The 27,819-nt window shown below is 53.4% G+C and overlaps 1 protein-coding gene across 1 annotated transcript in view; it reads left to right on the top strand.

Annotated features, from left to right (window-relative positions):
* Window positions 1-27,819, top strand: part of CAD (carbamoyl-phosphate synthetase 2, aspartate transcarbamylase, and dihydroorotase) — a 171,245-nt gene that overhangs the window by 98,837 nt on the left and 44,589 nt on the right. Inside the window, 2 exon segments of the mRNA XM_075341406.1 lie at window positions 44-211; window positions 289-471. Coding sequence (XP_075197521.1) covers window positions 44-211; window positions 289-471 — 351 coding nt within the window.

The following is a 27,819-nucleotide window of genomic DNA, read 5'->3' as shown; positions in this document are numbered from 1 at the left end:
TGGGAAATGTCGAAATCCCTAATAACTCTTCGCTGTCCCCCAGGACGATCAGCTGAAGGTGATCGAGTGCAACGTCCGCGTCTCCCGCTCCTTCCCTTTTGTGTCCAAGACGCTGGGGGTGGATCTGGTCGCCTTGGCAACGCAAGTTATAATGGGAGAAGAGGTGGAGCCTGTGGGCCTCATGGCGGGCACAGGAATTGTGGGAGTGAAGGTTAGTGATTGTGCCGTAGCCCCCGTCATCTGTCACCAGGACCCCCACCCCTATCACTGTCCTCCACTGTCCCGCAGGTGCCGCAGTTCTCCTTTTCCCGCCTGGCCGGAGCGGACGTGGTCCTCGGGGTGGAGATGACGAGCACCGGAGAGGTGGCCTGCTTCGGGGAGAACCGCTACGAGGCCTATCTAAAGGCCATGCTTAGCACCGGCTTCAAGATTCCCCACAACAACATCTTGCTGACCATCGGCAGCTACAAGGTGAGGGGCGCACACTGTCTGTAACCTATGGGGGTATAATGTGATGGGCACACACTGACCGTAACCCACGGGGGATACAAGGTGAGGGGCGCACACTGACCGTAACCCACGGGGGCTACAAGGTGAGGGGCGCACACTTTCTGTAACCCACGGGGGCTACAAGGTGATGGGCGCACACTGTCTGTAACCCATGGGGGTACAAGGTGATGGGCGCACACTGTCTGTAACCCACGGGCGTACAAGGTGAGGGGCGCACACTGTCCATAACCTACAGGGGGCTACAAGGTGAGGGGCGCACACTTTCTGTAACCCATGGGGGTACAAGGTAATGGGCGCACACTGTCTGTAACCCATGGGGGTAGAAGGTGAGGGGCGCACACTGTCTGTAACCCATGGGGGTACAAGGTGAGGGGCGCACACTGTCTGTAACCCATGGGGGTACAAGGTGAGGGGCGCACACTGTCCATAACCTACAGGGGGCTACAAGGTGAGGGGCGCACACTGTATGTAGCCGCTGACCACAGGAGGGCTAGAAAGTGAGGGAGCACACACTGTGTCCAGATCCAGGCCAGTATCTGCCACTGTGGTTTCACCCAGCTCCGGCCTGGTCATGTCAGGGGTTAACTCCTCCCTGCCTCACTCTGGTTTCCGGGACACTATATCTTGGTGCTGCACCTCCGGTTCGGTGCCAGTGATAGTTTATGCTCTGCAGCGTGTATTTCTGGCTCTGGTGAGTTACCTCATCTGTCCTGCTACCAAGTTCTGACCCATACCATCCTCCATTCATCCATCTGTCCCGGTCCCTGACTACCCGCTCCTGTCCCTGTCTGTCTTATCCCAGTTCACAGTCCTGACCTGTTTGTCCTCCTCCCTTGTTTGTACTTGGACTTCCCGGCATCTGACCTCTGTCCACGTTCCTGACCCCGACCTCCGTTTCTTCCTCCGGTTGTATCTGTGACTTCTCGGCTATCACCTGACCACGATTTGTCTATTCGTGTGCTATTGAGGATATCTCCTGCTGCTGACCCGGTATTCTGACTACTCTATTGCCCTCTGGTGGTTCACCTGGTAACTGCACTCTGAAGTAACTTCAGCTTCCCCTTGTGCAGCGAGACATTACCACTGGACATACTTTTTCTCCCTCATGGACCCGTTACGCACTCTTGCTGATCAGATGTCAAATCTGACCCAGATGATGCAGGATTTGTCCGTTGAGCATGGGGCCCTGGCCACTTCCCATAATCCACTCCAGGGGGAGCTTACGGCTGCTGTTAAAGCCTTCCAGGGTTCCATGGCACAGATGGCCATTAGACAGCCTGATCCTATTCATCTCTTTACGTTCTCCTGAACCCATGATCAGGCTTCCTGATGCGTTCTCCGGGAGAAAGAAGTTCCATATATTTAGGGAGAGTCATAAACTACTTTTTTCTCTTCGACCCCGATCCTCTGGGGATGAGAGCCAGCGGGTGGGGATAATAATCTCCTTGCTTAGAGAGGGTCCTCAGACTTGGGCCTTCTCATTGCCCCTGACAGCCCTTGAACGTCCATCTGTGGATAGGTTTTTTGACACCCTAGGACTTACTTATGACGAACCAGACCGGGTCACGATGGCAGAGGACACAATCATGGGTCTCTCCCATGGAAGACACACTGCTGAATGGTATTACTCGGAGTTCAGGCAGTGGTTCACCGAGGTGTACCGGAATGATTCTGCTTTGAGATGCCAGTTCAAGAGAGGACTGTCTGATCATTTAAAGGACGCTTTGGCCCTTCATCCTCCACCTAGTTCTTTGGAGGAGGCAATACGAATGGATCAGAGGTTGTGGAAGAGAGGAGTGACCCAGCGGGAAGCCTCATTATGCCCAGTCAAGTCCGAGGTTGTTCCACGTATAGAGCCTATGGAGGTCGGTGTCACTGACTCCAAGAAGAAAGAGGAAACTGCAACGGGAATGGAGGTTATGTATCTATTGTGGAGGTCTGGGACATTGGAGGAAGGACTCCCCGGCTTATCCTCCGTCCACCAAGCCGCTGGGAAACGCCTGAGTCTGGGTGAAGGTCGAGGAGATCACCCAGACTCCCAGGTACTCTTTTCCTCATTTCAAATGATACTGTTGGAGGTGGAACTTTGAATTGGAGATTGTTGCGTTCCAGTCTTTGCTTTTGTGGACTGTGGATCCTCCATGAACTTCATTGACTCTAGTCTGGTGTCCGAAGCTAAGATAGGGACAGTTAGGCTAGAGACTCCTTCATATCATTGCCATTGATAAGACACCGTTGTCACAGAATGTGGTTACATTTGTGTCTGAGGAGTTCCTTCACCAGGAATGTATCTCATGTCACATCATGGATACCCTCCCGGCTGGGAAGGTGTTGGGATTCCCCTGGTTGCAGATGCATAACCCTGTTTTCTTCAGCGCTCTATTGGGAGACCCAGACGATTGGGGTATAGCTACTGCCCTCTGGAGGCCACACAAAGCACTACATCAAAAGTGCAAGGCCCCTCCCCCTCTGGCTATACCCCCCCCGTGGTATCACGGGTTCTCCAGTTTTAGCTTTGTGTGCGAAGGAGGTCAGACATTCCACGCATAGCTCCACAGATTTTAGTCAGCAGTAGCTGCTGACTGTTTCGGATGGAAGAAAAGAGGACACATATAGTGTCCCCAGCATGCTCCCTTCTCACCCCTGGATGGTGTTGTAAGGTTGAGGTACCTATTGCTGGTACAGGGCTGGAGCCTGACATGCTGTTTTCCTTCCACATCCCCTTGTAGGGCTCTGTGGAAGTGGGATCCTGCCGGCCTCTCAGCTCTGACGCCGGGCTCCATCCACAGACCCATTAGAACCTGATGGAGACGGAGCAGGAGTACGATCAGGGACAGGCCCTGCATCATACAGGTACTCTGTGTCCCCGGCAGGCACAGACACACTCCGGGCTGGCTGGGTGTTGTAGTGCGCCGGGGACCGCAACGTGGAGTTGGTGTCCCTACAGATTACTGGGGGACTTTTTTGTGTATGGGAACGCAGCGCCGACCCCCTCTGGACCGGGCGGCGCTGCTGTGACTTGTGGTGCGCCGGGGATCCGCCGTCCGCGCTTTTACGGCGGCGGCGGTTATAAATTTAGTCCCCGGCTTTTTGGGCCTAGGACGCCGGCAGCTCCGTTTCGTTCCCGCCCCCACCCTGTCATTCAGGGTAGGGGAGAGACGCTGTTCGCTAGCAGCGACGAGGGCTGGAGCCTGATTTACATGCTCCAGCCCTCACACTAGGCACAGAGGGAAGCAGGCTTCCCGCTCTTGGCCAGGAACGCCCAGGGCCCGCCCCCCTTCTCTCTCAGGACGCCGGCAGCCATTACATGCAGTCTGGCTGGAGGAAGGACGCAAGGCTCTGGGAGACCTGGACTAGGGGCTATCTGGCGACCACACACCCGCTTTTTTAAGCGGGCGGTAAGCGATTTTTCTGTGCTGGTCCCTCTAGTGCCTCACGGTGTATCGGTGTACTGTGTAGGATATAGAGATATTGTATTTCTTGCACTGTGAGGTCGCTTCTGGCTGCATATCCCAGATCACTCTGTGGAAGCAACAACATGCCATCCTCAAAACGCAAGGCGGCCAAGGCAAAAAGGGCTGTGTATACTGCGTGTGCTGCATGTGGGGCTAATCTACCAGCAGGCTCTGATGACCCCCATTGTGTGCAATGCTCCGACCCGGTGCTGCTTCGCCAGCAGGAGTCAGGAGAGGTAGTGACCCAGGCTGGGACGCTTGTAAGTTCTGCCCCGGTGACAGGGACAGACTTTGCAGTTTTTGCTGATAATATGTCTGTGTCTATGGCAAAAATCCTTGAAACCTTGCAATCTATGCATGGGGCTCAGTCTCTGGGCACGGCGAGGCCTCTGTCCTCAGGTCCCCCTTACTTGGAATGTATCCAGCCCACAGGGGGGTCCCCGGCTTCACAGGCCGAGGATTATGACTCAGATGATGGCCCCAGCCACCCTAAGCGAGCTCGCTGGGAAAGACCCTCGACGTCATCACACTGCTCAGGGTCTCAGCGCAATCAGTCTCCCTGTGATGTGTCTGATGAGAGTGATCAGGAATCCACTCCTGGAACCCCTCTCAACCTGGATACCCCGGATGGGGATGCCATGGTAAACGACCTTATCTCAGCCATCAATAGGCTGTTGGATATTTCTCCCCCAGCCCCTTCAGCAGAAGAGGCGGCTGCGGAGCAGGAGAAGTTTCGTTTCCTTTATCCCAAGCGTAAATTGAGTGCTTTGTTAGATCACTCTGACTTCAGAGAATCAATCCAGAAGCACGACGCTCACCCAGAAAGGCGTTTCTCTAAACGATCTAAAGATACGCGTTTCCCTTTCCCCCCTGAGGTGGTCAAGCGCTGGACACAGTGTCCAAAGGTAGACCCCCCGATTTCCAAACTCGCAGCTAGGTCCATAGTTGCAGTGGAGGATGGCGCTTCACTTAAAGATGCCAATGACAGACAGATGGACCTTTGGTTAAAATCTGTCTATGAAGCTATCGGCGCGTCGTTTGCTCCGGCATTCGCAGCCGTATGGGCACTCCAGGCTATTTCAGCTGGCTTAGCAAAAGTGGATGCTATCATACATCCAGCAGTGCCGCAAGTGGCGCACCTTACCACGCAGATGTCGGCGTTTGCGTCTTACGCTATCAATGCGGTCCTAGAATCTACCAGTCGCACCTCAATGGCGTCCGCCAATTCGGTAGTTTTGCGCAGAGCCTTGTGGTTAAAGGACTGGAAAGCAGATGCTGGTTCCAAAAAATGTTTAACCAGTTTGCCTTTGTCTAGAGATAGACTGTTTGGCGAGCCATTGGCTGACATCATTAAGCAGTCCAAGGGTAAAGACTCCTCTTTACCACAGCCCAGAACATCCAAACCTCAGCAGAAAAAGTGGCAGCAGAGGTTTCAGTCCTTTCGAGGTTCGGGCAAGACACCATTTACCTCGTCCAAAGGGACTCAGAGGACGCAAAGAAACTCAGATTCGTGGCGGACTCACACACGCCCCAAGAAAGCAAATGGAGGTACCGCTTCCAAAGCGGCTACCTCATGACTTCCAGCCCCCCCCCTCCGCATCGCCGGTCGGGGGCAGGCTCTCCCGCTTTTCCGGCATTTGGATGTCACAGGTCAAAGACCGGTGGGTGACGGACATTTTGTCTCGCGGGTACAGAATCGAGTTCAATTCTCGTCCTCCAGCTCGGTTCTTCAGAACCTCCCCACGTCCAGACCGAGCAGATGCTCTGCTGCAGGCGGTGGATTCCCTAAAAGCGGAAGGAGTGGTGATCCCAGTCCCTCCTCAGGAACAAGGGCAAGGGTTTTACTCCAATCTCTTTGTGGTTCCAAAAAAGGACGGCTCGTTCCGTCCTGTTCTGGACCTAAAACGGCTCAACAAGCATGTGCACGCCAGGAGGTTCCGGATGGAAACCCTCCGCTCTGTCATTGCCTCAATGTCCAGAGGAGACTTCCTTGCCTCAATAGACATCAAAGATGCTTATCTCCACGTGCCAATTGCTACAGAACATCAACGTTTTCTACGTTTTGTGATAGGAGACGACCATTTTCAGTTCGTAGCTCTTCCATTTGGTCTGGCGACAGCCCCACGGGTCTTCACCAAGGTCATGGCGGCGGTGGTAGCAGTCTTGCACTCTCAGGGACACTCGGTGATCCCTTACCTAGACGACTTATTGGTCAAAGCTCCCTCTCAGGAGGCATGTCAGCACAGCCTGAAGGCTACGCTGGAGACTCTACAGTCTTTCGGATGGATCATCAACTTTCCAAAGTCGATCCTATCACCGACTCAGTCACTAACGTATCTTGGCATGGAGTTTCATACTCTAGCAGCGATAGTGAAGCTGCCGCTGAACAAGCAGCGGTCACTACAGACAGGGGTGCAATCTCTCCTGCAGGGCCAGTTGCATCCCTTGCGGCGTCTCATGCATTTCCTAGGGAAGATGGTGGCAGCCATGGAAGCAGTTCCCTTTGCGCAGTTTCATCTGCGCCCACTTCAATGGGACATTCTCCGCCAATGGGACGGGAAGTCAACGTCCCTGGACAGGAAAGTCTCGCTTTCCCAGACGGCCAAGGACTCTCTACAATGGTGGCTCCTTCCCACTTCATTATCTCAGGGAAGATCCTTCCTGCCCCCATCCTGGGCAGTAGTTACGACAGATGCGAGTCTGTCGGGGTGGGGAGCAGTGTTTCTCCACCACAGGGCTCAGGGGACGTGGACTCCGCAGGAGTCCACCCTTCAGATCAATGTTCTGGAAATCAGAGCAGTGTATCTTGCCCTACTAGCCTTCCAGCAGTGGCTGGAAGGAAAGCAGATCCGAATCCAATCGGACAACTCCACAGCGGTGGCATACATCAACCACCAAGGAGGGACGCGCAGTCGGCAAGCCTTCCAAGAAGTCCGGCGCATTCTAATGTGGGTGGAGGACAGAGCATCCACCATATCCGCGGTTCACATCCCAGGCGTAGAAAACTGGGAAGCAGACTTCCTCAGTCGCCAGGGCATGGACGCAGGGGAATGGTCCCTTCACCCGGACGTGTTTCAGGAAATCTGTCGCCGCTGGGGAGTGCCGGACGTCGACCTAATGGCATCCCGGCACAACAACAAGGTCCCGGCATTCATGGCGAGGTCGCGCGATCAAAGAGCTCTGGCGGCAGACGCCTTGGTTCAAGATTGGTCGCAGTTTCAGCTCCCTTACGTGTTTCCGCCTCTGGCGCTCTTGCCCAGAGTGCTACGCAAGATCAGATCCGAGTGCAGCCGCATCATACTCGTCGCTCCAAACTGGCCGAGGAGGTCGTGGTATCCGGATCTGTGGCATCTCACGATCGGTCGACCGTGGTCACTGCCAGACCGACCAGACTTACTGTCCCAAGGGCCGTTTTTCCATCAGAATTCTGCGGCCCTGAACCTGACTGTGTGGCCATTGAGTCCTGGATCCTAGCATCTGCAGGATTATCTCAAGGAGTCGTTGCCACAATGAGACAAGCTAGAAAGTCGAATTCTGCTAAGATCTACCACAGAACGTGGAAGATTTTCTTATCCTGGTGCTCGGCCCAGGGAGTGTCTCCCTGGCCATTTGCATTACCCAAGTTTCTTTCCTTCCTGCAATCGGGGTTAGAAAAGGGCTTGTCGCTCAGCTCCCTTAAAGGGCAAGTTTCGGCACTATCCGTATTTTTTCAGAAGCGTCTAGCACGTCTTCCTAAGGTGCGCACGTTCCTGCAGGGGGTCTGTCATATTGTGCCCCCGTACAAGCGACCGTTAGATCCATGGGATCTGAACAGGGTACTAGTTGCTCTCCAGAAGCCGCCCTTCGAGCCTCTGAAGGAAGTTTCCTTTTCTCGGCTGTCGCAGAAAGTGGCGTTTCTTGTTGCGATCACATCGCTTCGGCGAGTGTCTGAGCTGGCAGCTCTGTCTTCCAAGGCTCCCTTCCTGGTGTTCCACCAGGACAAGGTTGTGCTGCGCCCCATTCCGGAGTTTCTTCCTAAGGTCGTATCCTCTTTTCATCTTAATCAGGATATTTCCTTGCCGTCTTTTTGCCCTCATCCGGTTCACCGGTATGAAAAGGACTTACGTTTGCTAGATCTGGTGAGAGCACTCAGAATCTACATTTCCCGCACGGCGCCCATACGCCGTGCCGATGCACTTTTCGTCCTTGTCGCTGGTCCGCGCAAGGGGTTGCAGGCTTCTAAAGCCACCCTGGCTCGATGGATCAAAGAACCAATTCTAGAGGCCTACCGTTCTGCGGGGCTTCCGGTTCCTTCAGGGCTAAAAGCCCACTCAACCAGAGCCGTGGGTGCGTCCTGGGCATTACGTCACCAGGCTTCGGCTCAACAGGTGTGCCAGGCAGCTACCTGGTCCAGTCTGCACACTTTCACCAAGCATTATCAGGTGCATACCTATGCTTCGGCGGATGCCAGCTTAGGTAGAAGAGTCCTGCAGGCGGCAGTGACACCCCCGTAGGGGAGGGCTGTTTTGCAGCTCTAACATGAGGTATTTATTTACCCACCCAGGGACAGCTTTTGGACGTCCCAATCGTCTGGGTCTCCCAATAGAGCGCTGAAGAAGAAGGGAATTTTGTTACTTACCGTAAATTCCTTTTCTTCTAGCTCTTATTGGGAGACCCAGCACCCGCCCTGTTGTCCTTCGGGATGTTTTTTTGTTGTTTGCGGGTACACATGTTGTTCATGTTGAACGGTTTTTCAGTTCTCCGATGTTATTCGGAGTTAATTTGTTTAAACCAGTTATTGGCTTCCTCCTTCTTGCTTTGGCACTAAAACTGGAGAACCCGTGATACCACGGGGGGGGTATAGCCAGAGGGGGAGGGGCCTTGCACTTTTGATGTAGTGCTTTGTGTGGCCTCCGGAGGCAGTAGCTATACCCCAATCGTCTGGGTCTCCCAATAAGAGCTAGAAGAAAAGGAATTTACGGTAAGTAACAAAATTCCCTTCATTGACTGGGAATCTTGTGATATTGGGTAAATGGGTCCTAACTGAGCATCTGGCTGTCTTTCTACTGTTCAAGTGTCTTCCACTAATCTGGAGGGTATTCCGGAGTACCTGAAAGATTTTGGAGACGTGTTTTCCGAAAAGGAGACTGAGGTTTTGCCACCACATCGCCCTTACGATTGTACCGTCAATCTCATTCCGGTTGCTCAATTGCCCAAGGCCCGTTTGTACAATCATTCTGGCTTGGAACGCGCTGCCATGAAAAAGTATATTTCTGATAGTTTACGTAAGGGTCACATCCGTCCCTCTGTCTCGCCTGTGGTTGCTGAGTTCTTTTTTAAGAAAAAAGATGGTGGCTTATGCCCATGCCTCGCTTCTCGTGAACTGAATAAGATTACTGTGAGAAATACTTATCCCCGTCCACTCATCCCAGATCTCTATAATCCGTTATCTGGTGCAAAGTGGTTCTCTAAGCTGGACCTTAGGGGAGCCTATAACCTCGTTCACATCCAGGAGGGGGGGGGGGTGAGTGGAAATCGGCATTTCTTCGGCGCTCTATTGGGAGACCCAGACGATTGGTGTATAGCACTGCCTCCGGAGGCCACACAAAGCAATTACACTAAAAAGTGTAAGGCCCCTCCCCTTCTGGCTATACACCCCCAGTGGGATCACTGGCTCACCAGTTTTCTGCTTTGTGCGAAGGAGGTCAGACATCCACGCATAGCTCCACTGTTTAGTCAGCAGTAGCTGCTGACTATATCGGATGGAAGAAAAGAGGGCCCATATGGGGCCCCCAGCATGCTCCCTTCTCACCCGCGGTTGGTGCTTGTAAGGTTGAGGTACCCATTGCTGGTACGGAGGCTGGAGCCCACATGCTGTTTTCCTTCCACATCCCCCTGAAGGGCTCTGAGGAAGTGGGATCTTACCGGCCACCAAGCCCTGAGGCCGGGCTCCATCCACAGACCCATAGAACCTGCTGGATGTGGAGCGGGAGTGCCGTTCAGGGACAAGGCCCTGCAACTTTCAGGTACTCTGTGTCCCCGTATGGCAGGCCACGCGCACCCCAGGCTTGCTGGGTGTGCTAGTGCGCCGGGGGACTGTAGCGCTGTGCGCTGGGCTTATAGTCCCCGCAGATTACTGGGGGACTTTATGTGTGTGGATCGCCGCGCCGACCGCCCCTGGAGCGACGGCGCAGCTGCGACTTGTAGTGCGCCGGGGTCGCGCCGACCGCGCTTTTACGGCGGCGGCGCTTCTAACTTTAGTCCCCGGCTTTCTGCGGCCTAGCTCCGCTTCGTTAACGCCCCCCACCCTGTCAATCAGGGTAGGGGAGAGACGTTATTCAATCGGCAGCGCCGAGGGCTGGGGCACGATTTACATGCTCCAGCCCTCTCACTGAGCACAGTAGGACACAGGCTTCGCGCTTTTTCTCTGTGCACGCCCTAGGCCCGCCCCCAGGCTTGCAGCTCCCCAGGACGCCGGCAGCCATTATACACATGCAGTCTGGCTGGAGAACGCACGCAGGCTCTGGGGGACCCAGGCTAGGGGTTTCTGGCGACCACACACCCGCGCTCAGCGGGCGGTAAGCAGCACATACGTGCAGCCCCACTAGTGCCACAGTGTTATATTTTTCGCTGTACATAGACACTGCTGTGTCTAGATATATTTAATACTGCACTGTAAGGTCGCTTCTTGGCTGTACACCCTATATTGCTTTGAGGAGACAACAGCATGTCATCCGCAATATCGGCGCGTCGTTTGCTCCAGCATTCGCAGCCGTGTGGGCGCTCCAAGCTATTTCAGCTGGTCTGGCACAGGTGGACTCTCTCATACGTCCAGCAGTGCCACAAGTGGCGTCCCTAACTACGCAAATGTCTGCGTTTGCGACCTACGCTATCAATGCGGTACTGGACTCTACGAGCCGTACCTCAATGGCATCTGCCAACTCTGTAGTTTTGCGCAGAGCCTTGTGGTTAAAGGAATGGAAAGCAGATTCTGCTTCTAAAAAATGTTTAACCAGCTTGCCATTATCTGGAAACAGACTGTTTGGTGAGCAATTGGCGGAAATCATCAAACAGTCCAAAGGTAAGGACTCCTCCTTACCCCAGCCCAGATCAAGCAAACCTCCACAGAGGAAGTGGCAGTCAAAGTTTCGGTCCTTTCGAGGCTCGGGCAAGCCCCAATTCTCCTCGTCCAAAGGGACTCAGAGCAAAGGAGCTCTGATTCCTGGCGGGCTCACTCACGCCCCAAGAAAGCAACCGGAGGTACCGCTTCCAAGGCGGCTGCCTCATGACTTTCGGCCGCCTCCCTCCGCATCCTCGGTCGGTGGCAGGCTCTCCCGCTTTTGCGACATTTGGCTGCCACAGGTCAAAGACCGGTGGGTAACAGACATTTTGTCTCACGGGTACAGGATAGAGTTCAGTTCTCGTCCTCCGCCTCGGTTCTTCAGAACTTCCCCACATCCCGACCGAGCAGATGCCCTTCTGCAGGCGGTGAATTCTCTAAGAGCAGAAGGAGTGGTGGTCCCTGTTCCTCTTCAGGAACGAGGTCAAGGTTTTTACTCCAATCTCTTTGTGGTGCCAAAAAAGGACGGCTCATTCCGTCCTGTTCTGGACCTAAAACTGCTCAACAAGCATGTGAACGCCAGGCGGTTCCGGATGGAATCCCTCCGCTCAGTCATTGCCTCAATGTCTCAAGGAGATTTCCTAGCATCAATAGACATCAAGGATGCTTATCTCCACGTGCCGATTGCTACAGAGCACCAACACTTTCTACGCTTCGTGATAGGAGACGACCATCTTCAGTTCGTAGCTCTGCCATTTGGTCTAGCGACAGCCCCACGGGTGTTCACCAAGGTCATGGCGGCAGTGGTAGCAGTCTTGCACTCTCACGGACACTCTGTGATCCCTTACTTGGACGATCTACTGGTCAAGGCACCCTCTCAAGAGGCATGCCAACTCAGCTTGACTGTTGCACTGGAGACTCTCCAGACGTTCGGGTGGATCATCAACTTCTCAAAGTCAAATCTGTCACCGACCCAATCACTAACGTATCTTGGCATGGAGTTTCATACTCTCTCAGCGATAGTGAAGCTTCCGCTGGACAAGCAGCGGTCTCTACAGACTGGGGTGCAGGCTCTCCTTCAAAGTCAGTCGCACTCCTTGAGACGCCTCATGCACTTCCTCGGGAAGATGGTGGCGGCAATGGAAGCGGTTCCGTTTGCGCAGTTTCATCTGCGCCCACTTCAATGGGACATTCTCCGCCAATGGGACGGGAAGTCAACATCCCTGGACAGGAAAGTCTCCCTTTCCCAGACGGCCAAAGACTCTCTGCAGTGGTGGCTTCTTCCCACCTCATTATCACAGGGAAGATCCTTCCTACCACCGTCTTGGGCGGTGGTCACGACAGACGCGAGTCTGTCAGGGTGGGGAGCAGTGTTTCTCCACCACAGGGCTCAGGGTACGTGGACTCAGCAGGAGTCCACCCTTCAGATCAATGTTCTGGAAATCAGAGCAGTGTATCTTGCCCTACTAGCCTTCCAGCAGTGGCTGGAAGGAAGGCAGATCCGAATTCAGTCGGACAACTCCACAGCGGTGGCATACATCAACCACCAAGGGGGGACACGCAGTCGGCAAGCCTTCCAGGAAGTCCGGCGGATTCTGATGTGGGTGGAAGCCACAGCCTCCACCATATCCGCAGTTCACATCCCCGGCGTAGAAAACTGGGAAGCAGACTTCCTCAGTCGCCAGGGCATGGACGCAGGGGAATGGTCCCTTCACCCAGACGTGTTTCAGGAAATCTGTCACCGCTGGGGGGTGCCGGACGTCGACCTAATGGCGTCACGGCACAACAACAAGGTCCCAACCTTCATGGCACGGTCTCGCGATCAAAGAGCGCTGGCGGCAGACGCCCTAGTGCAAGATTGGTCGCAGTTCCGGCTCCCTTATGTGTTTCCACCTCTGGCACTCTTGCCCAGAGTGCTACGCAAGATCAGATCCGATTGCAGCCGCGTCATACTTGTCGCCCCAGACTGGCCGAGGAGGGCGTGGTACCCGGATCTGTGGCAGCTCACGGTCGGCCAACCGTGGGCACTACCAGACCGACCAGACTTACTGTCCCAAGGGCCGTTTTTCCATCGGAATTCTGCGGCCCTGAACCTGACTGTGTGGCCATTGAGTCCTGGATCCTAGCGTCTTCAGGATTGTCCCAAGGGGTCGTTGCCACCATGAGACAGGCTAGGAAGCCCACGTCCGCTAAGATCTACCACAGAACGTGGAGGATATTCTTATCCTGGTGCTCTGCTCAGGGAGTGTCTCCCTGGCCATTTGCATTGCCTACCTTTCTTTCTTTCCTGCAATCTGGGTTAGAAAAAGGTTTGTCGCTCGGCTCCCTTAAAGGTCAGGTCTCGGCGCTATCCGTCTTTTTTCAGAGGCGTTTGGCACGCCTTCCTAAGGTGCGCACGTTCCTACGGGGGGTTTGCCATATCGTACCCCCGTACAAGTGGCCGTTAGATCCATGGGATCTGAACAGGGTACTAGTTGCCCTCCAGAAGCCGCCCTTCGAGCCTCTGAGGGAGGTTTCACTTTCTAGACTATCACAGAAAGTGGCTTTCTTCGGCGCTCCATTGGGAGACCCAGACGATTGGGTGTATAGCTACTGCCTCCGGAGGCCACACAAAGCATTACACTAAAAAGTGTAAGGCCCCTCCCCTTCTGGCTATACACCCCCAGTGGGATCACTGGCTCACCAGTTTTCTGCTTTGTGCGAAGGAGGTCAGACATCCACGCATAGCTCCACTGTTTAGTCAGCAGCAGCTGCTGACTCTATCGGATGGAAGAAAAGAGGGCCCATATAGGGCCCCCAGCATGCTCCCTTCTCACCCCGCTTGTGGTTTGTAAGGTTGAGGTACCTATTGCTGGTACGGCGGCTGGAGCCCACATGCTGTTTTCCTTCCACATCCCCCTGAGGGGCTCTGAGGAAGTGGGATCTTACCGGCCTCCAAGCCCTGAGGCCGGGCTCCATCCACAGACCCAGTGAACCTGCTGGATACGGAGCTGGGTACCGTTCAGGGACATGGCCCTGCACCGTTCAGGTACTCTGTGTCCCCGTACACACAGGCACAGCACACTCCAGACTTGCTGGGTGTGCTAGTGCGCCGGGGACAGTAAAGGGTTACAGTCACTGCAGCCTAGCTGAGTGACTTTATGTATGGGGAACTACCGCGCCGGACGCTCGGGAGCGGCGGCGCGGCTGGGACTTGTAGTGCGCCGGGGACTTAGCGCCGACCGCGCTTTTACGGCGGCGGCGCTTATAAATCCAGTCCCCGGCTTTTGCGGCCTAGCTCCGCTTCGTTCCCGCCCCCACCCTGTCAATCAGGGTAGGGGAGAGACGCTGTACAATCAGCAGCGCCGAGGGCTGGAGCCTTATTTACATGCTCCAGCCCTCTCACTGGACACTGTGGGACGCCGGTTTCCCGCTCTGACTTGGGGGCACGCCCACGGCCCGCCCCTACTCACACGAGCTGGAGAAGGACGCCGGCAGCCATTCCTGCAGTCCGAGCTGAGAGATCGGACTCTGGGCTACCAGGCACAGGACTAGGGCGACCACACACCCGCTTATAGGCGGGCGGTAAGCGGCACCTGAAGTGCTGACCCCACTAAATACCGCAGTTGTCCATTTGTATTTTATGCTTACACTGCATAGGTCGCTATTTTTGGCTATATGCCCTCTTAGATGGCGACACATCAGCAGCAGGAAAGCAGGGGTGCTAAGGCACAGGCTTTCTAGGCTGCTTGTATTGCATGTACTGAAGTGTTCATGTGTAGTTATGCTTGTATGCTATACACTGCACTGTACGGTCGCTAGTCTGGGCTATTTTCGCCTAGAATGACTAGACTACAGCAGCAGAAAAGCAGGGGTGCTGAGGCACAGGTTTTTTCTATGCTGCTTGTATTGCAGGGGTTGCAGTGTTCATTTGTACTTATGCTTGTATGCTATACATTGCACTGTATGGTCGATATTCTGGGCTATATTCCCCTAGATGGCTAGTCTACAGCAGCAGAAAAGCAGGGGTGCCAAGGCACAGGCTTTCTATGCTGCTTGTATTGCATGTGCTGCAGTGTTCATTTGTACTTTATGCTTGTATGCTATACATTGCACTGTACGGTCGCCATTCTTGGCTCTATATCCTAGATGGCTAGTCGGCAGCAGCATATAAGCAACACAGGCTTTCGATGCTGTTTTTACTGCATGTGATACTGTTCCACGGCACTGAACCCCATTGTGTGCAATGCTCCCCTGGAGCACTTGGTCAGCCGGGGTCTCTACTAGACGTGGCCAAAGGAACCACCTGTCAACCCTGTCCATGGACAGGGATGGAGTTGCAATGGGATAGAGACTTGCAGTCCGGACAGGCCATGGGCAATCTGGATCATTGCTCCCTGGCCACCCTCATTGGGGATAAAATCGGTGCTCCGGGGTGGGGGTCCCAGGAGACTCTCTGTATGATGAGGCAGACGTAGCTCATCAGGACTTTGATCCTGACAACGCTCTCAATCCGGATACACCGGATGGTGACGCCATAAGGAATGATCCTATAGCGTCCATCAATGGAAGGTTGGATCTTTCTCCCTCAGCTCCCCCAGCGGAGGAGTCAGCTTCACAGCAGGAGAAGTCCCATTTCAGTAGCTCAAACGTATATTGAGTATTTTTCTGGCCACGCTGACTTCAGAGCAGCAGTCCAGGAACACCACGCTTACCAGATAAGCGTTTTCTCCAAACGTATTAAGGATACACGTTATCCCTTTCCCCCTGACGTGGTCAAGCGCTGGACCCAGGGTCCAAAGGTGGATTCTCCAATCTCCAGGCTTGCGGCTAGAGCCATAGTTGCAGTGGAAATGGGACTTCACTTAAAGATGCCAGACAGATAGACTGTGGTTGAAATCTGTCTATGAGGCTATCGGCGTGTCGGTTGCCCCGGCATTTACAGCCGTATGGGCACCCTAAGCTTTTCAGCTGTTCTTGCACAGCTGGTCTTGAGCATATGTACATTTGTGCCGCAGGGGCGTCCGTAACCTCGCAATGTCTGCATTGCGACTTACCCTATTAATGCTGTCCTGGAAGGACAGTCGAGGTTTCGGTCCTTCCCAAGCTCGGGCAGGTCCCAATTGTCCTCGTCCAAAAGAGCTGAAAAGCCTCAGAGGGGCTCAGTTTCCGGGGGCTCAATCACGCCCAAGGAAGGCAGCCGGAGGAACCGCTACCAAGGCGGTCTCCTCATGACTCTCAGCTCTCTCATCTCTCCGCATCCGCGGTTGATAGCAGACTCGCTCGCCTTTGGCGACATTTGGCTGCCACAGGTCACAGACCGGTGGGTGAGGGACATTGTGCCCACGTGCACAGGACAGAGTTCTGTTCTCGTCCTCCGACTCGATTCTTCAGAACGTCCCCACCTCCCCACCGAGCCGATGCTCTTCTGCAGGCAGAAGGAGTGGTAATCCCTGTTCCTCTTCAGGAACAAGACACGGTTTTCCTCCAATCTGGTTGTGGTGCCAAAAAAGGATGGCTCTTTCCGTTCCGTTCTGGACCTAAAACTGCTCAACAAGCACGTGGAGGCCAGGCGGTTCCGGATGAAACCCTCCGCTCCGTCATTGCCTCAATGTCTCAAGGATATTTCCTAGCATCAATAGACATCAAAGATGCTTATCTCCACGTGCCGATTGCTACAGAGCACCAATGTTTTCTACGTCTCGTGATGGGAGACGACCATCTTCAGTTCGTAGCTCTGCCATTCGGTCTGGCGACAGCCCCACGGGTGTTCACCAAGGTCATGGCGGCAGTGGTAGCAGTCTTGCACTCACAGGGACACTCTGTGATCCCTTACTTGGACAATCTACTTGTCAAGGCACCCTCTCAAGAGGCATGCCAACTCAGCCTGAATGTTGCGCTGGAGACTCTCCAGACGTTCGGGTGGATCATCGACTTCTCAAAGTCAAACCTGTCACCGACCCAATCACTAACGTATCTTGGCATGGAGTTTCATACCCTCTCAGCGCTAGTGAAGCTTCCGCTGGACAAGCAGCGGTCACTACAGACTGGGGTGCAGACTCTCCGTCAAGGTCAGTCGCACTCCTTAAGACGCCTCATGCACTTCCTCGGGAAGATGGTGGCGGCAATGGAGGCGGTTCCGTTTGCGCAGTTTCATCTGCGTCCTCTTTATTGGGACATTCTCCGCCAATGGGACGGGAAGTCAACATCCCTGAACAGGAAAGTATCCTTTTCACAGAAGGACTCTCTGCAATGGTGGCTTCTTCCCACCTCATTATCACAGGGAAGATCCTTCCTACCACCGTCTTGGGCGGTAGTCACGACAGACGCGAGTCGGTCAGGGTGGGGAGCAGTTTTTCTCCACCACAGGGCTCAGGGTACGTGGACTCAGCAGGAGTCCACCCTTCAGATCCATGTTCTGGAAATCAGAGCAGTGTATCTTGCCCTACTAGCCTTCCAGCAGTGGCTGGAAGGAAAGCAGATCCGAATTCAGTCGGACAACTCCACAGCGGTGGCATACATCAACCACCAAGGGGGGACTCGCAGTCGGCAAGCCTTCCAGGAAGTCCGGCGGATTCTGATGTGGGTGGAAGCCACGGCCTCCACCATATCCGCAGTTCACATCCCCGGCGTAGAAAACTGGGAAGCAGACTTCCTCAGTCGCCAGGGCATGGACGCAGGGGAATGGTCCCTTCACCCAGACGTGTTTCAGGAAATCTGTAGCCGCTGGGGAAGGCCGGACGTCGACCTAATGGCGTCCAGGCACAACAACAAGGTCCCAACCTTCATAGCACGGTCTCGCGATCACAGAGCTCTGGCGGCAGACGCCTTAGTGCAAGATTGGTCGCAGTTCCGGCTCCCTTATGTGTTTCCACCTCTGGCACTCTTGCCCAGAGTGCTACGCAAGATCAGATCCGACTGCAGCTGCGTCATACTCGTCGCCCCAGACTGGCCAAGGAGGGCGTGGTATCCGGATCTGTGGCATCTCACGGTCGGCCAACCGTCGGCACTACCAGACCGACCAGACTTACTGTCCCAAGGGCCGTTTTTTCCATCGGAATTCTGCGGCCCTGAACCTGACTGTGTGGCCATTGAGTCCTGGATCCTAGGGTCTTCAGGATTATCCCAAGGGGTCGTTGCCACCATGAGACAGGCTAGGAAGCCCACGTCCGCTAAGATCTACCACAGAACGTGGAGGATATTCTTATCCTGGTGCTCTGCTCAGGGAGTGTCTCCCTGGCCTTTGGCATTGCCTACCTTTCTTTCTTTCCTGCAATCTGGGTTAGAAAAAGGTTTGTCGCTCGGCTCCCTTAAAGGGCAAGTCTCGGCGCTATCCGTCTTTTTTCAAAAGCGTCTAGCACGACTTCCTAAGGTGCGCACGTTCCTGCAGGGGGTTTGTCATATTGTACCCCCGTACAAGCGGCCGTTAGATCCATGGGATCTGAACAGGGTACTAGTTGCCCTCCAGAAGCCGCCCTTCGAGCCTCTGAGGGAGGTTTCACTTTCTAGACTATCACAGAAAGTGGCTTTTCTGGTAGCGATCACATCTCTTCGGAGAGTGTCTGAGCTGGCAGCGCTGTCATCCAAGGCTCCTTTCCTGGTCTTCCACCAGGACAAGGTAGTGCTGCGTCCCATTCAGGAGTTTCTCCCGAAGGTGGTATCCTCTTTTTATCTTAATCAGGATATCTCTTTGCCTTCTTTTTGTCCTCATGCAGTTCATCGGTATGAGAAGAATTTACATTTGTTGGATCTGGTGAGAGCACTCAGAATCTACATTTCCCGCACGGCGCCCCTGCGCCGCTCGGATGCACTCTTTGTCCTTGTCGCTGTTAAGCGCAAAGGGTTGCAGGCTTCCAAAGCCACCCTGGCTCGATGGATCAAAGAACCAATTCTTGAAGCCTACCGTTCTGCTGGGCTTCCGGTTCCATCAGGGCTGAAGGCCCATTCTACCAGAGCCGTGGGTGCGTCCTGGGCATTGCGACACCAGGCTACGGCTCAACAGGTGTGCCAGGCAGCTACCTGGTCGTGTCTGCACACTTTCACCAAACATTATCAGGTGCATACCTATGCTTCGGCGGACGCCAGCCTAGGTAGAAGAGTCCTGCAGGCGGCAGTTGCCTCCCCGTAGGGGAGGGCTGTCTTGCAGCTCTAACATGAGGTATTTCTTTACCCACCCAGGGACAGCTTTTGGACGTCCCAATCGTCTGGGTCTCCCAATGGAGCGCCGAAGAAGAAGGGAATTTTGTTACTTACCGTAAATTCCTTTTCTTCTAGCTCCTATTGGGAGACCCAGCACCCGCCCTGTTGTCCTTCGGGATTTTTGGGTTTTTTCGGGTACACATGTTGTTCATGTTGAACGGTTTTTCAGTTCTCCGATGTTACTCGGAGTGAATTTGTTTAACCAAGTTATTGGCTTTCCTCCTTCTTGCTTTTGCACTAAAACTGGTGAGCCAGTGATCCCACTGGGGGTGTATAGCCAGAAGGGGAGGGGCCTTACACTTTTTAGTGTAATTGCTTTGTGTGGCCTCCGGAGGCAGTGCTATACACCCAATCGTCTGGGTCTCCCAATAAGAGCTAGAAGAAAAGGAATTTACGGTAAGTAACAAAATTCCCTTCTTTCTGGTAGCGATCACATCTCTTCGGAGAGTGTCTGAGCTGGCAGCACTATCATCCAAGGCTCCCTTCCTGGTCTTCCACCAGGACAAGGTAGTGCTGCGCCCCATTCAGGAGTTTCTCCCGAAGGTGGTATCCTCTTTTCATCTTAATCAGGATATCTCTTTGCCTTCGTTTTGTCCTCATGCAGTTCATCGGTATGAGAAGGATTTACATTTGTTAGATCTGGTGAGAGCACTCAGAATCTACATTTCCCGCACGGCGCCCTTGCGCCGTTCGGATGCACTCTTTGTCCTTGTCGCTGGTAAGCGCAAAGGGTCGCAGGCTTCTAAGGCCACCCTGGCTCGATGGATCAAAGAACCAATTCTTGAAGCCTACCGTTCTGCTGGGCTTCCGGTTCCATCAGGGCTGAAGGCCCATTCTACCAGAGCCGTGGGTGCATCCTGGGCATTACGACACCAGGCTACGGCTCAACAGGTGTGCCAGGCAGCTACCTGGTCGAGTCTGCACACTTTCACCAAACATTATCAGGTGCATACCTATGCTTCGGCGGACGCCAGCCTAGGTAGAAGAGTCCTGCAGGCGGCAGTTGCCTCCCCGTAGGGGAGGGCTGTATTGCAGCTCTAACATGAGGTATTTCTTTACCCACCCAGGGACAGCTTTTGGACGTCCCAATCGTCTGGGTCTCCCAATAGAGCGCCGAAGAAGAAGGGAATTTTGTTACTTACCGTAAATTCCTTTTCTTCTAGCTCTTATTGGGAGACCCAGCACCCGCCCTGTTGTCCTTCGGGATTTTTGGTTTGTTTGCGGGTACACATGTTGTTCATGTTGAACGGTTTTCAGTTCTCCGATGTTACTCGGAGTGAATTTGTTTAAACCAGTTATTGGCTTTCCTCCTTCTTGCTTTTGCACTAAAACTGGTGAGCCAGTGATCCCACTGGGGGTGTATAGCCAGAAGGGGAGGGGCCTTACACTTTTTAGTGTAATTGCTTTGTGTGGCCTCCGGAGGCAGTGCTATACACCAATCGTCTGGGTCTCCCAATAAGAGCTAGAAGAAAAGGAATTTACGGTAAGTAACAAAATTCCCTTCTTCTCACCTCTGAGGGCTTGTTTGAGAACCTATTCATGCCCTTCGGTCTCACAAACGCTCCTCCTGAATTCCATGAATTACGTATTTTCTAACTTCATTGGGCGTTTTACTGTTGTGTACTTGGATGATCTCATTTTTTATCCAACAATGACTATCACATCGGTCACGTATGTGCGGTACTTACGAGAGAATTCCCTGTTTGCGAAACCTAAGAAATGTACCTTTTGTGTCTACAAAATATTTTTCTCTGGTTTATTCTTTCTGCGCATGGGTTTACTATGGATTCCAGAAAAGTACAAGCCATTGCTAATTGGGGTCAACCCAGGGACCTCGTGGGCCTCCAGCGGTTTCTGGGTTTCAACAATTATTACCGAAAATGTATCAAGTGGTTTTCTCAGGTTGTCAATACACTCACTGATCTCACCCGTAAGGGAGCTTGTTATGATCTGGTAACCATGGACGATCACAAAATATCCCATTAATCAGTAAAAAAACAAAACCACAAGAGTAGTTGGAAACTAAGCTAACCACAATCCCCTATCTATCAAACAACACTAAAAGTAGCTTTGGGATGTTCCTAACCCACCTAGACGCCTCGTCACTGCCGGAGAAACTTGCTACACCTCAAAGATAGAAATTAGGAATCCTAACTTGCCTCAGAGCAGCCCCCAAAGAAACAGCAAGCCCCCAACATGCAACAACAGTGCTGTAAGAAAACACAATATACAGAAAATATAATTAGCAAAAGTGAGGCCCAACTTACTAGATACAACAGTACAGGAAAGATAACTGATTCCAGCCAGCAAAAAACCCTGCATAAAATATCAAACTCCTGTTAGAAAAAAAATACTAAGACCACTGGGTCTTCCCCCACTATATCAGGGACTCTTGTGCCAGACACTTTAAAGTGAACTGCAGATATAATGGGAAGAAACAAAATCACAGAACAAACAATATTCTTTTTTTTTTAAACTCGTTTTATTGAAGGTTAAGTAAGACATTACATTACAGGATAAGTCAGCAATTTGTACTTTACAAGTATACACATATACTGTTTGATAAGCAGAGTAATAAAGCAACAACAATTAAAACCACAACTATTACATTCAATCTGGCCTTAGCACATTAATCATTGCAGAGGAGTCAAATCATGAAACATATCCATTCTGGGGCGAAAGCCCACCTCAATAAGAGAAGCGCAACCCAGATTACAGCGGTCTCGTAGTATCCCCGATACATTATATCATAAGCCACATATTTCTCCTTTCCACCCATCAGAATACCATTAGTTACTATCACGGCAGTACCGACTGTAGACTATCAGTTAGGGAGCCGGGTGATCCTCCGGTCAAGGGCGAGTCCATCCATCTACCCCATATTTTGTCAAATTTATGTAATGATCCCCTTATCTTATAAACATAGTGTTCTGACGGAATTATAGCATTTACCAACGCAATCCATGAGGCTCTAGTTGGAGGGTGGATGCCCATCCAGTTTAGTATAATGCCCTTCCGGGCCAAAAATAATACCTTTTTCTTTTTCGCTCCTAATTGGGAGACCCAGACAATTAGGTGTATAGCTACTGCCTCCGGAGGCCGCACAAAGTACTACACTTAAAAGTGTAAGGCCCCTCCCCTTCTGGCTATACACCCCCCCCGTGGGATCACGGGCTCCTCAGTTTTATGCTTTGTGCGAAGGAGGCCAGACATCCACGCATAGCTCCACTGTTTAGTCAGCAGCAGCTGCTGACTATGTCGGATGGAAGAAAAGAGGACCCATACTAGGGTCCCCAGCATGCTCCCTTCTCACCCCACTTTCTGTCGGCGGTGTTTGTTAAGGTTGAGGTACCCATTGCGGGTACGGAGGCTGGAGCCCACATGCTGATTCCTTCCCCATCCCCATTAGGGCTCTGGGTGAAGTGGGATTTACCGGTCTCCAGGCACAGGAGACCGTGCTCCATCCGCAGCCCCTGGAGAAGCCGCTGGATATGGAGCTGAGTATCGTCAGGGACATGGCCCTGCTCCGTCAAGGTACTCTGTGTCCCCGTGCATACGCGCGCACACCGCAGCATTGCTGGGTGTGTTAGTGCGCCGGGGACAACAGCGCTGCTGCGCTTGTGCCATTTCCTCACTTCAGCTTAGCTGAGTGGGTAGACTCAGGGAGAACGGTCGCGCCGGCCGCTGGGACTGCGACGCGGCTGGGACTTGTGGTGCGCCGGGGACTTCCGCGCTGGCCGTGCATATATCACGGCCGCGCTTATTGCTACAGTCCCCGGCTTTTTGCGGCCTAGTTCGTTCGTTCCCGCCTCCGCACCTGCCAGTCAGGAGGAGGGCGGGACGCTGTACAGAGCATCAGCGCTGAGGGCTGGAGTCTTTTTTACATACTCCAGCCCTCACACCAGGCACAGTAGGACGCAGTTTCCCGCTCTTTGTTTGTGGCACGCCCACGGTCCGCCCCTCTTCACAGGACGCCGGCAGCCATTCCTGTCTGCACGCTGAGCTGGAGAGGGGAGACGGGGAGACCCAGACACGGGATTCTACGGCCTCATACCCGCTGTTCAGCGGGCGGTAAGCAGCCCTCAAGGGCTCACCCCCACTTGTGCCATTTGTATACTGAGTATTTTGTGTTTGCAAATACTTTGTACTGTACGGTCGCTGGTGATTCTCGGCTATATACCCTCCTAGATTACAAGGAGGCAACAGCATGTCGTCCGCAAAACGCAAGGGTGCCAAGGCACAGACATTATATGCTGACTGTACCGCATGTGGGGCTACTCTACCGGCAGGTTCCACTGACCCCCATTGTGTGCAGTGCTCGGCCCCTGTGCAACTTGCACAGCCGGGGCCTCTGCTGGACGTGACCCAGGGTGTACCACCTGTGAATGCTGTCCAGGTGACAGGAACGGAGTTTGCAGCTTTTGCTGACAGATTGTCTATGACCATGTCAAAGATTCTTGAAACATTGCAGTCTAGACCAGTAACTCAGACCATGGACACTGTGGCATCATTGCTCCCTGGTCCCCCTCAACTGGAACACTTCCGGGCTCCGGGGGTGTCACATGCACCCCAGGGTGACGATTCTGACTCGGACGACAGTCCCAGACAACCTAAGCGGGCTCGTTATGAGGGGCCCTCAACTTCGTCTCACTGGTCAGGATCCCAGCGGGACGAATCTATGGGTGATGAGGCGGATGTAACTGATCAAGATTCTGATCCTGGGTCCGCTCTCAATCTGGATACACCGGATGGTGACGCCATAGTGAATGATCTTATAGCGTCCATCAATAAGATGTTAGATATTTCCCCGCCAGCTCCTCCTGCGGAGGAGGCAGCTTCACAGCAGGAGAAATTCCATTTCAGATACCCCAAGCGTAAATTAAGCACTTTTCTGGACCACTCTGACTTTAGAGATGCAATCCAGAAACACCACGCTTATCCTGAGAAGCGGTTTTCTAAACGGCTTAAAGATACACGCTATCCTTTTCCCCCTGACGTGGTCAAGGGTTGGACCCAGTGTCCCAAGGTGGACCCTCCAATCTCCAGGCTTGCAGCTAGATCCTTAGTTGCAGTAGAAGATGGAGCGGCACTTAAAGATGCCACTGACAGGCAGATGGAGCTCTGGCTGAAATCCATCTATGAAGCTATTGGAGCGTCGTTGGCACCAGCTTTTGCAGCCGTATGGGCACTCCAAGCTATTTCAGCTGGGCTTATACAAGTCGACTCGGTCACACGTACATCTGCCCCGCAGGTGGCACCATTGACCTCTCAAATGTCTGCATTCGCGTCTTACGCGATTAATGCTGTCCTGGACTCTACGAGCCGTACGGCGGTGGCGTCAGCCAACTCCGTGGTTTTGCGCAGAGCCCTGTGGTTGAGAGAATGGAAAGCAGATTCTGCTTCCAAGAAGTGCTTAACCAGTTTGCCTTTTTCTCGTGACCGATTGTTTGGGGAGCGTTTGGATGAAATCATTAAACACTCCAAGGGTAAGGACTCATCCTTACCTCAACACAGACAAAACAAGCCCCAACAAAGGAGGGGTCAGTCTGGTTTTCGGTCCTTTCGAGGCTCAGGCAGGTCCCAATTCTCCTCGTCCAAAAGGACTCAAAAGGATCAGAGAGGCTCAGATTCTTGGCGGACTCAGTCACGCCCAAAAAAGACAGCAGGAAGAACCATTACCAAGACGGCTTCCTCATGACTTTCAGCCTCCTCTCTCCGCATCCTCGGTCGGTGGCAGGCTCTCCCGCTTTGGCGGCATTTGGCTGTCACAGGTCAAAGACCGTTGGGTGACGGACATTCTGTCTCACGGGTACAGGATAGAGTTCAGCTCTCGTCCTCCAACTCGTTTCTTCAGAACTTCCCCACCGCCCGACCGAGCCGATGTTCTGCTGCAGGCGGTGGCCGCTCTAAAGGCGGAAGGAGTGGTGACTTCCGTTCCTCTTCAGGAACAAGGTCACGGTTTTTACTCCAATCTGTTTGTGGTGCCAAAGAAGGACGGGTCCTTTCGGTCCGTCCTGGATCTAAAGTTGCTCAACAAACACGTAAAAACCTGGAGGTTCCGGATGGAATCTCTACGCTCCGTCATAGCCTCAATGTCTCAAGGAGATTTCTTAGCATCAATAGACATCAAGGATGCTTATCTTCACGTGCCGATTGCGCCAGAGCATCAGCGTTTTCTACGCTTCGTTATAGAAAGCGAACACCTGCAGTTCGTAGCGTTACCTTTCGGGCTGGCAACAGCCCCTCGGGTCTTCACCAAGGTCATGGCAGCAGTAGTAGCTGTCCTGCACTCGCAGGGTCACTCCGTGATCCCGTATTTGGACGATCTACTTATAAAGGCACCCTCTCAAGAGGCATGCCAACACAGTCTGAACGTAGCACTGAAGACTCTCCAGAGTTTCGGGTGGATTATCAACTTTTCAAAGTCAAATCTAACCCCGACCCAATCACTAATATATCTTGGCATGGAGTTTCATACTCTCTCAGCGATAGTGAAGCTTCCACTGGACAAGCAGTGCTCTCTGCAGACAGGGGTGCAATCTCTCCTGCAGAACCAGTCCCACTCCTTGAGGCGCCTCATGCATTTCCTAGGGAAGATGGTGGCAGCAATGGAAGCAGTCCCTTTCGCGCAGTTTCATCTGCGCCCTCTACAATGGGACATTCTCCGCCAATGGGACGGGAAGTCGACGTCCCTCGACAGGGATGTCTCCCTCTCTCAGGCAGCCAAGGACTCTCTCCGATGGTGGCTTCTTCCCACCTCATTGTCAAAAGGAAAGTCGTTCCTACCCCCATCCTGGGCGGTGGTCACGACAGATGCGAGCCTATCAGGGTGGGGAGCAGTGTTTCTTCACCACAGGGCTCAGGGTACGTGGACTCAGAGAGAGTCCACCCTTCAGATCAATGTTCTGGAAATCAGAGCAGTCTACCTTGCTCCGCGAGCCTTCCAACAGTGGCTCGACAAGCCTTTCAAGAAGTCCGGCGGATTCTGACGTGGGTGGAAAACACAGCATCCACCATATCCGCAGTTCACATCCCAGGCGTGGAAAACTGGGAAGCAGACTTTCTCAGTCGCCAGGGCATGGACGCAGGGGAATGGTCCCTTCTCCCGGACGTGTTTTAGGAGATCTGTCGCCGCTGGGGGATGCCGGACGTCGTCCTGATGGCGTCACGGCACAACACCAAGGTCCCGGTTTTCATGGCACGGTCTCACGATCACGAGCTCTGGCGGCAGACGCCTTAGTTCAGGATTGGTCGCAATTCCGACTACCTTATGTGTTCCCACCTCTGGCATTGTTGCCCAGAGTGCTCCGCAAAATCAGGTCCGACTGCCGTTGCGCCATTCTCGTCGCTCCAGACTGGCCAAGGAGGTCGTGGTACCCGGATCTGTGGCATCTCACGGTAGGACAACCGTGGGCGCTACCAGGCCGTCCAGACTTGCTGTCTCAAGGGCCGTTTTTCCATCTGAATTCTGCGGCCCTGAACCTGACTGTGTGGCCATTGAGTCCTGGATCCTAGGGACCTCAGGTTTATCTCATGAAGTGGTTGCCACCATGAGACAGGCTAGGAAACCATCCTCCGCCAAGATCTACCACAGAACGTGGAAGATATTCTTATCTTGGTGCTCTGCTCAGGGAGTTTCTCCCTGGCCATTTGCATTGCCTATTTTTCTTTCCTTCCTGCAGTCTGGGTTGGAAAAAGGTTTGTCGCTTAGCTCCCTTAAAGGACAAGTCTCTGCGCTATCCGTATTCTTTCAGAAGCGCCTGGCGCGACTTCCTAAGGTACGCACGTTCCTGCAGGGGGTTTGTCATATCGTTCCCCCTTACAAGCGGCCATTGGAACCCTGGGATCTGAACAAGGTTCTAATTGCTCTCCAGAAGCCACCTTTCGAGCCTATGAAGGAGATTTCCTTTCTCGGCTTTCACAGAATGTGGCTTTTCTGGTGGCGGTCACGTCTCTTCGGAGAGTGTCAGAGCTGGCGGCGCTATCTTGCAAATCTCCCTTCCTGGTGTTTCACCAAGACAAGGTAGTACTGCGTCCAATTCCAGAGTTTCTTCCCAAGGTGGTATCTTCCTTTCATCTCAATCAGGATATCACTTTACCATCTTTGGGTCCTCATCCAGTTCATCAATGTGAAAAGGATTTGCATTTGTTGGATCTGGTGAGAGCACTCAGAATCTACATTTCCCGCACGGCGCCCCTGCGCCGCTCGGATGCACTCTTGTCCTTGTCGCTGGTCAGCGTAAAGGGTCGCAAGCTTCCAAATCCACCCTGGCTCGGTGGATCAAGGAACCAATTCTTGAAGCCTACCGTTCTTCTGGGCTTCCGGTTCCTTCAGGGCTGAAGGCCCATTCTACCAGAGCCGTGGGTGCGTCCTGGGCATCACGACACCAGGCTACGGCTCAGCAGGTGTGCCAGGCGGCTACCTGGTCGAGTCTGCACACCTGTACCAAGCATTATCAGGTGCATACCTATGCTTCGGCGGACGCCAGCCTAGGTAGACAAGTCCTGCAGGCGGCGGTGGCCCACCTGTAAGAAAGGGCTGCCTGACAGCCCGATCGCGAGGTATTCTTTTACCCACCCAGGGACTGCTTTTGGACGTCCCAATTGTCTGGGTCTCCCAATTAGGAGCGAAAAAGA

The sequence above is a fragment of the Anomaloglossus baeobatrachus genome, chromosome 3, assembly GCF_048569485.1.
Source record: "Anomaloglossus baeobatrachus isolate aAnoBae1 chromosome 3, aAnoBae1.hap1, whole genome shotgun sequence".
Classification (NCBI taxonomy): domain Eukaryota; kingdom Metazoa; phylum Chordata; class Amphibia; order Anura; family Aromobatidae; genus Anomaloglossus; species Anomaloglossus baeobatrachus.
Note: the sequence above shows the minus strand (reverse complement) of the source record. Positions and strands in the feature narration are given on the sequence as shown.